The 10,786-nt window shown below is 43.8% G+C and overlaps 1 protein-coding gene across 3 annotated transcripts in view; it reads left to right on the top strand.

The window, feature by feature from the left end:
- The window catches only part of LOC306942931 (laminin subunit alpha-3-like), an 89,915-nt gene that overhangs the window by 29,433 nt on the left and 49,696 nt on the right, over positions 1 to 10,786 (top strand). For 2 of the 3 annotated variants that reach the window (XM_079529118.1, XM_079529120.1), the window contains exons 8-17: positions 1 to 28; positions 811 to 901; positions 2,378 to 2,512; positions 4,606 to 4,677; positions 4,998 to 5,045; positions 6,144 to 6,278; positions 7,057 to 7,191; positions 8,391 to 8,525; positions 9,072 to 9,206; positions 10,670 to 10,722. The exon at positions 1 to 28 is cut by the window's left edge and continues 91 nt beyond it. In XM_079529118.1, coding sequence (XP_079385244.1) covers positions 1 to 28; positions 811 to 901; positions 2,378 to 2,512; positions 4,606 to 4,677; positions 4,998 to 5,045; positions 6,144 to 6,278; positions 7,057 to 7,191; positions 8,391 to 8,525; positions 9,072 to 9,206; positions 10,670 to 10,722 — 967 coding nt within the window. The remainder of the gene's footprint in view (positions 29 to 810; positions 902 to 2,377; positions 2,513 to 4,605; positions 4,678 to 4,997; positions 5,046 to 6,143; positions 6,279 to 7,056; positions 7,192 to 8,390; positions 8,526 to 9,071; positions 9,207 to 10,669; positions 10,723 to 10,786) is intronic. The other variant, XM_079529119.1, reaches the window with a different exon arrangement.

Here is a 10,786-nt window from a genome sequence, read left to right as displayed (position 1 = left end):
CGGAGGAGGAGTATGCATCAACTGCCAGGTATGGACTCCATATCAAGTCTAAACCGATTCCACAACAAACGAGTGTGAGTGTGAGTGAGTGTGTGTGTGTGCCTGCAGGGTGGTTGCTATTTGTGTCTGTCTGTGTGTGCGCAGATAGGTGTTGAGTGTATAGTACATGATGAGCGAATATTTCGTGATACCTTGTCACGGGTGTTTTGCATTGCATGGACCGCTTTTAAGTCAGTCCATTCTGCACTTTCCAGAGCTCAAATGAACGTTTCTAAATCAAACCTTGATCTTGAACAAACAGAGAGGCCTGCCAGTTGATTTTGCCTGAAGCTCTGTTCTTTATTTAGAAGATGAAAGTCATTCTTTTGAGACTGAATTGTATAGACAGTTGATTGATGATTCTATGATACACTTTTGGAATATGATACTAATGCAGATTAACGACCTTTTACCACGTTGTCTCTATCTTGGTGCAAGTCTTTACAGGTGAAAATCTTAAAAGAACTGCAAACATTTTCAGATGTTTCAGAAACAGCGAAAATAGACGATCTACAAGCTCACAGTATGTTCCACTCCGAGCTTGTAGATCGGCTATTTTTGGTATTCATATTACTTATGGTAGGTGGTTGAATAGCAAATCAAAGCATTGTCCTGTTAAATACTGGTTGCATGAATAAAATAATGAAAGAAGATCTACTTTATAGGGCCAAGGTCACACTAGTGCTCTTCCAGGGGATGTATTTTAATTTTTAACACTACATTTTATTGAATTCTGTGTGAGTTGAGTTGTATGTTTATGTGTCTCTTTAGCACAACACTGCTGGAGTCAACTGTGATAAATGTGTTGAGGGCTTCTACAGACCTTATGGAGTGCCATCTGAATCTCACACTGGATGCATATGTGAGTTTGCACTCCTTACTGCCTTACTGTATTGAGTCCTTCAGTATGAAACAAAAAAATATTAATAGATATTTATTATTTTCTCAAGCAAGGGTTAGTTGTTAAACAATGAAAGAGAAACTAGATGAGCAAAATCATCTCTTCTGGGAAGTGGGAACCCACCAAAAAAGTGCTTTGTGCGCAGAGGTTTGTACGCGACTGTTCTCTCCAAACCTGGCCACAGCGGATGTCTGGTCAATGCGCTTCGATGAGAATGCAGGAAAAACAAAATCTGCTTCCGTGCACGACCAGTGAGAATGGCTGCATTCATTTACATTAGTGGCGGGAAAAAAATCATTGTCCGCTCGCTCGCACGTGCTTGCACTTGCACGGCCAGCAGATGGAAAAAAGAAACTGTATTGTGTTCAAATGAATCCAATGTAGTTATTTTTTAGTCACAAGCTCTTGTCATTGGTTAAATATTCATAAAACTCACAGATAAACTAAACCACTTCCAACCTGGCGTCACTATTTTGAGCATGTTATTAAAATGTTGAAAGGTTTTACATTTTTTCCTAAAATAGCAGGCTTGTAGATCTGCTATTTATTTTTTACTTTTTTGCAATATGAAGTATAAAATAGGCCGGGCATTCATTTATGAAAATACATAATAAGGTGAAATATGGCTATACACGGTTTGTGCTATTTATAACATGGACAGACCGTGTTTTACTCCATTGTGTTGCCATAGCATTCAAACGTCACCGTTGGTGACAGATTACTTCCACTTGGATTCCGGAGACTACAATGTGCAGTGTGTCGTACGCTGGATTAACATACAGACAGACAGAACTTGATGTTGTCTCACAGTGTCCATATTTGACCTACAGTATGCATGGCCAACACAGGTGGCCAAAAAACAATGCTGCGTTCAAAGAATCTCTGTCCCTAGGAGACATCGGCGTGTTGTTTGAGGCAGAGACAAATGGCACCATGGCTCCACCGCCAACCACCACCACCACTTGTATTGTTGCTAAATTGGGCTCCGCTCCTGTTTACATTGCTGATGTGGGCCGTGGTTGACTCTTGGCGTATAAATAGCTGCCAGTTGTGTTTGGACTTTGGAAGGCAATGGAATTAAACACGATGCGCTGAGCTCTTTGAAAAGTGAACCAAAGGAGTCACTAACTCAATTAAGGGAGCTTAGCAACGGAAGGTGTTTGACTTGTAGACGGTGGAGGTCTGTTAATGGCCATTAATGTTCAACAACTCCCGTGTCTTGAGTTGTATTGTATGTGTGTGGGGAGAATAATAAATACATCCTCTATAACATGGAAAAAAATACTTGATATGACATTTTGTGCAATGTATGCACATTTTGTCTCCATATGTTTACATACAGTACATGCATAATGTTCACATTTGTGTATATGTGGGTATACTGGGTAACTGCCTGGGTATTCATATACCGTATTTTCATTCACTTTACCCCACCAGCCTGTAGATGTGATGCCAGGACAACCTCCGGCTGTGAGATGGGGTCGGGACGCTGTATCTGCAAGCCACAGATCACTGGAGACAACTGTGACCGCTGTGCAGTTGGCTACTATGGCTACCCTCCTCAATGCATTAGTAAGTACAGTTTGGTGGGTTTGGGGCTATATCTTGCGCCACCCCTTATCCCTATTCTTATTTGCCATTTCTTACTTACTTTTAAAAACCTTTAAAAAAGCTCACAACGTGTCGAACTATTTTAAAATGTTTTTCGAAATAGTGAAAAATGGGAAATAAGTTTAGGGGTAAGGGTTGGCGCAACATACGGTCCCCAGTGTCCAAATTAAATGGTAGTTGTGCCGCAGCGTTGTTGCACGTTTGATTCATGGACTAGAGAGGAAACTCCCATCAAGTCTGTTAATTGAGGAAGTCCTGTTTATGACCTCAAAGGAAGTGTGTCTGTACTGTATTTGGGGGCTCCATGTGTCAAGCTATTTGTGATCTGACCGTGGCTATAACTGACCCCATTCCTTTGATGGCCATGTCTTTGATTTCATGGTCTGTTTTTGTTGAGGTTTTTGAGTTTTGCTCTGAGAGGCTTCAAGGTTCTCTAGGTTGAGTGGTTGACGCCAGAAGGGCAGATTTTGACCTTTTGGAGGTAAGCCTACAGTATGTGGCAGAAGCATTCAATTAATTAATGCTACAGGGCTGCATGCTGAAGGAAAGGGATGTGTGCTATATATACAGTATGGTACTGTAGATTTGCATTTATTACAAATTAATTGTTCTAGCAAGTGAATGTTGATCAGAATTAGAATAGTTTTTTTTATTTCTACAGTAGGTATGTTTTACAAAATGTTCCATGTCGCTTTGTTTTTGAATATGTATTATTTTTTTAAACATTTGTTTTTGGCTTTTCTGCCTTTATTGATAGTATCAAGTGAAGATAGACAGGAGAGAGAGAAGGGGAGAGACACGCAGCAAAGGTCGTCATGAACGGGACATATAGGCCAAAGCCTATATGTGGCATGCGCCTGGACCACTTGGCCAGTGGGCGCCCCTTTGAATGTGTATTTAACCACTTATACCCATAATGAAACAGAGGCTGGCTAGCGAAGCTACTTGAACCCTAGCATCCTTATTCCGGACATAAAACAATGTCTGAAAATAGATATAGATATAGTACAATACCTCAAGATGACACATTTTGAGCTTGTTGATTGGCTATTTACAGTGAAGATATTTTGCTGTAGAGAGAAAAAGGAGCAGCGAGCAGAGAGGTGGGTAACTCTGCTCAACTAAGTACCGTATATTTACAAATAGTAGCCCGGGTGTTTAATACGCAAAACCGTTTTGGAGCCCGGGCGTTTAACCCATTGAGACCTGGAACGCATCCATGTCACGTTAGCGTTTAACCACATTAACCATTAACCCATTTTGGGGCGGGAACCCGTTTTGGTGTTTTAAACATTGTTATAATTTAGCTATTGAAAAATAGCAGATCTACAAGCTCATAGCGCGCCACCGAGTGGCGCGCTATGAACTTGTAGGTCTGCTATTTTTGAAAAATCGTTAAAATGTGCCTTTTTCTTTCCAAAAATTGTCATGATTTAGAAAACTTTTTTTTTTAAATTTCGACGTCAGGCCTGAATGGGTTAAAAGGAACCGGGTGGCTATTTATTATACATTTTTGCTTTGGCTCATGAAAGAAAGAAAATCTAATCAGTTTCCCCGAGTAAGATATTGCCGCAAAATGGCCACTGTAAATATGGTCAGTTGTGCTCATGACCAAATATTGGCCAGTTTGTATAATGTTGGTAGACAATTTATTCACTAAAACGTTTGTTCTACTGGAATACGATCACCATGTGAAACCATAATAAATCTGTAGTCTGCCCCAAGATGTTTTCATGTCACAAAATTGTGCTTGACAGCGTTTTACCAGAATACTGCAATTTGGTACTGCATGTAATTACTGGAATTGGATGGTTCATCTCTCGGCCCGTAGGCCTGACCGAGTAGTCTCAACTTGTAGGCCAAATGAATGCTGTCTTGGTTTTAGGATGCAATTCTCCGCTTTATTTTTGGGGAGAACATTTCTACAATTTGTTCTGTGGGTTATAATTTAATTTGACCTAGTTATTGGTACAATAGTTGGTTTCCATTTTGTTTTGTATTGAATGGCACTTGCGTAGCTCTGTTGATTTCCCCGTTCCCCCCTTTGTAATCAGGAGGATATCCCTTACCCCAGACAACAACCAAATCACCCACAACAACCAAATCACCCGCAGGTAATATTGCAAGTAAGTTCCTAAACACTCATATAAAAGTGCTATTTAACTTTTTTTTTTAATGTTTTTTTTGTGGCTTTCGCCTTTATTTTATATTTTTTATGGAGGGACAGACAGGCTGACAGGAAATGGGGAGAGAGATGGGGGGGGGGGGGGGAAGACATGCAGTAAAGGCCGTCGGGATCGGGAGTCGAACCCACGGCACACTGCCAGACTGGATTACCAGCCAAGGTGCCTGGACCACTGAGCCATGGCCCAGGCCTGCTATTTAACTCTTATTATTTTAATCTTATCCTGCCAATCTCTCCTGTCTTGCTCCCGTCTCTCCACAGAACCCACTGCCTGCCCCCAAGGTTATTTCGGACCACCCAGCTGTCAGCGTAAGTGTGATTAGTGTTACTTGATGGGTGATTACAAGTATACACTATGCTGGCAATGGCTTTTATTGCTTCTTAACCATTAGCAACTTCTACATCTACACGCAATAATCTCTCAGAGAACCTTTGCAAAGACCGTTGTCTCTGAATTTTGGAGCTACTTAACTCATAGACAATACAGGTCATTAAAACGACTCCAATGAGTCTACCTGACTTTATTCCAAGGTTTCAGCTACGAGCCAGTGACCAAACATGGCCAAAAAAGGCTTTTTAGGAGTTCTTGACTGGAAAATCAGATGAATTATGTACAGCATGTGATGGTCCACAATCTCCACATAATAAAATTATCTTTTTTTTTTTTTTTTTTACGGCGGCCATTCTTATACATTCTGTCTTCTAGCCAGTGAAATAATAAGTGTAATTCTGGGGACCCCCTGGAACCCCCTCAGTGACTCCCTGGGGTCTCCGGACCCCACTTTGAGAACAGTGTTATAGGGTTCGAATGAGTCAATCATATGGTTCTCAACCTGCAGGTCGATGGATGTGTCTGTCCCCTCAGGGTGGAACCATTCAGTTGGGAATGTTTAGGGAAAAACAAGCTGCCTATTAATAGCTGTAGTCATCTCCCAAAGTCTCCTTTTTTGGTTTTCTTTTGAGCTGGAATCAATTTGGGAAAAGCATGATTAGTTTAGATTGATTTGGAAATGGATGTTTTTGTTTCATAGTTTTTAGACAAACAAAGTGACCCGACTGAGAGAGAATTTCATCAATAGCTTTTCGAAAGAGGTTTTTAATGTTTTGTTGCTGCCAAGTTAACTATAGCACTATTCTGTGGTGCTTGTCACCATGCCAGGCCTATTCACATGTGAATGTCAGGCTTGGCAAGTCACTGGCACCATTGCACAAGTATAGTCCCACAATGTGAGAGTAGTTTTACGGACTGAAGTGCCATTGACCCTTGTTCAACTGGGACAAAGACAGGGCCTCAGAATCATGGGGAAGGGCTTGGGAATGACCTTAGTGTTCCTAATTTTAATTTCTGCTGCAGCTTAAATGCTATTGCTTGTGTGGTCTAATAGTTTATGATCTCTTCCTGTACAGAGTGTGTGTGTGACGACAGTGGCTCAGTCAGTGAAGTGTGTGATGCCTCTGGACGCTGTCTGTGCCGCCGGGGAGTGGAGGGGGAGCGGTGTGACCGATGTCGACCTGGGTACCACTCGTTCCCAAGCTGCCAGGGTGAGTCAACCTGGGTACCACTCGTTCCCAGGCTGCCAGGGTGAGTCAACCTGGGTACCACTCGTTCCCAAGCTGCCAGGGTGAGTCAACCTGGGTACCACTCGTTCCCAGGCTGCCAGGGTGAGTCAACCTGGGTACCACTCGTTCCCAAGCTGCCAGGGTGAGTCAACCTGGGTACCACTCGTTCCCAAGCTGCCAGGGTGAGTCAACCTGGGTACCACTCGTTCCCAAACTGCCAGGGTGAGTCAACCTGGGTACCACTCGTTCCCAAACTGCCAGGGTGAGTCAACCTGGGTACCACTCGTTCCCAGGCTGCCAGGGTGAGAGACTCACACTGCTGAGTCACAGCTCATTATATCAGCAAACATACAATCAGTTATGAATGAAAACATCATCAACTAGAAAGGTGTGCTCCTTGGAGCACAGGCCGCTCCTGCCTACTCAGGGCCCGCAAACTTAAGGTCATAGCCACTTGGAATAGGATCTGAAAAGTCAAACTAATACATCTTGAATACCTGACCCCAGAGATAATGTGTACCGATTTCAGTGGGTACACATTAGAGTGTCATTAGAAGAATGGCACAAAGCACGCTCTGCTTTGGGGTGGGGGCTTGTTTGCCCTTTGGGTATGGGGGGGTGGTCGCCCGGGCAGGGGTCTCGATGCGTTGCATCGGGGCCGCTTCTTGCATCGGGGCCGCTTCTTCTAATTTTAATTTCTGCTGCAGCTTAAATGCTATTGCTTGTGTGGTCTAATAGTTTATGATCTCTTCCTGTACAGAGTGTGTGTGTGACGACCGTGGCTCAGTCAGTGAAGTGTGTGATGCCTCTGGACGCTGTCTGTGCCGCCGGGGAGTGGAGGGGGAGCGGTGTGACCGATGTCGACCTGGGTACCACTCGTTCCCAAACTGCCAGGGTGAGTCAACCTGGGTACCACTCGTTCCCAGGCTGCCAGGGTGAGTCAACCTGGGTACCACTCGTTCCCAAACTGCCAGGGTGAGTCAACCTGGGTACCACTCGTTCCCAAACTGCCAGGGTGAGTCAACCTGGGTACCACTCGTTCCCAAACTGCCAGGGTGAGTCAACCTGGGTACCACTCGTTCCCAAACTGCCAGGGTGAGTCAACCTGGGTACCACTCGTTCCCAAACTGCCAGGGTGAGTCAACCTGGGTACCACTCGTTCCCAAACTGCCAGGGTGAGTCAACCTGGGTACCACTCGTTCCCAGGCTGCCAGGGTGAGTCAACCTGGGTACCACTCGTTCCCAAACTGCCAGGGTGAGTCAACCTGGGTACCACTCGTTCCCAAACTGCCAGGGTGAGGGAGAATCTCCACACTGCTGAGTCACAGCTCATTTATATCAGCAAACATACAGTCAGTTATGAATGAAAACATCATCAACTAGAGCCGCTCCTGCCTACTCGGGGCCTGCAAACTTACGGTCATAGCCACTTGGAATAGGATCTGAAAAATCAAACTAATACATCTTGAATACCTGACCCCAGAGATAATGTGTACCGATTTCAGTGGGTACACATTAGAGTGTCATTAGAAGAATGGCACAATGGGGTATGGGGGGGTGGTCGCCCGGGCAGGGGTCTCGATGCGTTGCATCGGGGCCGCTTCTTGGGGCGGTTGCCGCCTTTGAGTGGAGTATGCATGGGTCTGCTCTTATTGTAATGATTTGGTGCCTATGATAACTGTATTGTCTGCCTTTTTAATATATGTATTTATATACTGTATGGATGTATTTCCTGAACGGGAGTCTATCAAAATTCAAAAGCCACTTATTGTCATTATGGTTCATTGTTCTTGCCATGTCTTTGTATATTCAATCTTTTTATTTATAATAGTGTTGTGCCTGAGCTGTTTTTCTTTTCTTTTCTTTCTTTTATTTTGTTGTTTGTTATTATGTTCTTGTTGTGTAATGTCTGTTTGTTGTCCTTAAATTTGTTAAAACCAATAAATATACTTTATAAAATAAATGAAGAATGGCACAAAACACAATGGCAGAAAATGTAATCTGACAGGGCCTATACAGTACGTATGTTGCGTCATGACTCTCATGATCCATCTCTGCGAGATGTCAAATGTTGTGCTCTCCTGTCACGTCTAGAGTGTCGCTGTGACGGCGCTGGTGCAGCTGGCACTTTGTGCGATCCGAGCGGCCAGTGCAGCTGCCATGCCAACTACCAGGGACCGCAGTGTGACCAATGTGCTCCTGGCTACTACGGCTACCCAGACTGTGCTGGTGAGTTGTACCACTGTGCCAAACCCATGTAACTACAACAGAGCCAAGAGAGATCGGGTCTGTGTGACCTTTGATGTCCCATTGCTGCTGGAAAAAGTAATGCTGCTGGTTTCATTAGGCTTACTGTGTGGCCTCTTCTCATGACTGTGGTGAATACCATGATTCTCCCACAGTATCCGTTAAAGCCCCGTGCTGTCATCTACGCTGATTTATCTCGTGTTTTCTACACAACAAGACATTTCACACAGAGATAAACTTGGGGGGGATATAAATATATGGGGCTTGCCCTCATCTTCAGAAGGATTCTCATTTCCAAGATTAGACCCACTGAGAATAAGTCCCATTTTCAGTGTTCATTCTGTTAAATCGGACACAGATGATACGCTGCACATGAAGCGTGTCTCCAAGAAGCCACAGGATTTGTTTGGGAATTTCGTCAAGCCTTTATTCATATCACAGGCATTCTGAGCCGATATACCACCACACACATGTATGCACACATCATCAAGGCTTTGTGGCATTTGTTTGCTTGTTTCCTGATGTCAGTGTGCCAGTGCTCACGGGAGGGCTCCTACGGCACTACATGCAACCCTCTGTCAGGCCAGTGCCTGTGTCTCCCCGGGGTGGTGGGACAGATGTGTGACCGCTGTGCCTCAGGACTACAGTTCCCCCAATGTTCAGGTACTAATGCCCGATTCACCGCTGTGTCTTTTGTCCCCCTCCTTTTTTTGAGTGGTGTAAACCACTCCTACAACTGGCTTTGTTAGTTTACGTGTCTGTCCGTACCAAATAAAATGAGCATGGTTGCTATGGTCACCCAGTTCACACGGGTGTGATTTCAGCTTTGTTAGTTTACGTGTCTGTTCGTACCAAAAAATGAGCATGGTTGCTATGGTCACCCAGTTCACACAGGTGTGATTTCATTACGTCAGGCATTACGTCAGATCACAGCTGATCAGTCTATATAAGACCTTACACCACTCAGTTCACACAGGTGTGATTTTTTTTACACAAATAATAATGATCACTTTGTAACACTTTCTTTTTAAAGTAGGCCCTTAAGACTGTAAATAAAGATCATGATGGTGACCAAGACAAAAGACATGCCATCTCCAGTTTACTTCCCGTAACTGTGTGATGTAGGATGGCCGCCTTTTCATTCCAATGACAGTAGTGAACGTGAACACAGCTTTTGAACAAGTCTTTACTTCTTAACACATTGAGAGCCCACGCAAAACTGCCCAAAATCACTTTCACCTAGAAAATCCATTCACATTACTTTGAAATGTTTTATAGTTTCTGAGTTATTTAATTTAAACGCCAAATGCATTCTCAATGGCGAAAACACAAACTTTGGCACCACGTGTTTAAAAAAAAAGAAAAAAAAGTGTTTCGATTTTTCAGATTTTTTTTTTAATAAAAAAATGTCTTGGGCTATGCACGTGCGGTAATACCCAGGACGTCCACAGACGTTTTGGGCACAAAATGTGTTAACGTACTCCTTACTCCATAATGACATTAGACATAATGTCAAGCTGAGTGAGACTTGGTGTATTTTAATATATTAGTGTTTGCATTTTATTAGCTGGAAGGAAGGCAACAGATTCACAAGAACAAACGGCTTCGATGCTAAGGGGATTTGAAGCTTTTCGTTATTACAATATATACTCAAATGACATTGGACATCGGAGATCTCCTCATGAGAAACTACAGTACTGTTGGATCACAGTTACAGTAGTCCTATGCATACATTAACTATAAAGGTGAATGCTTTACAAATGTTCAGAAGGGTTAATGGCCTAATGCAGGGTTCCCCAATAGGCGGCCCGCGGGCCATTTGCGGCCCGCGGAGCGCCCCCTTGCGGCCCGCGGAAGAATTAAATGGGGGGGGGGTCCCAGATATAAATGGCATTAAATGGGGGTCAGTAGCCTATGCATGTCAAACTGGGCATCCTTTTCAAATGGGGTCCTGCCCTGAAAATGAATTTTCAGGGCAAGACCTCGACCTCACGCGTGCGGACTCGGCCCCCAGCCTGGTACCCTAGTCAAAATATGGCCCTCGAGGAAAATTAATTGGGGAACCCTGGCCTAATGTATGATTGGAGCTTATCCTTTGACTGTGTGTGTATTGTGTGTGTTTCCAGCCTCCATTAGACAGTGTAACGCAGCAGGGTCAGAAGTCACCAGTTCACAAACGGTAGGTAGGCCTCTCTCAACAGACTATCATTTATATGCTAAAAACGTAGCTTTTGTAACATCAT

The sequence above is a fragment of the Electrona antarctica genome, assembly GCF_951216825.1.
Source record: "Electrona antarctica genome assembly, chromosome: 19".
Lineage (NCBI taxonomy): Eukaryota > Metazoa > Chordata > Actinopteri > Myctophiformes > Myctophidae > Electrona > Electrona antarctica.
Note: the sequence above shows the minus strand (reverse complement) of the source record. Positions and strands in the feature narration are given on the sequence as shown.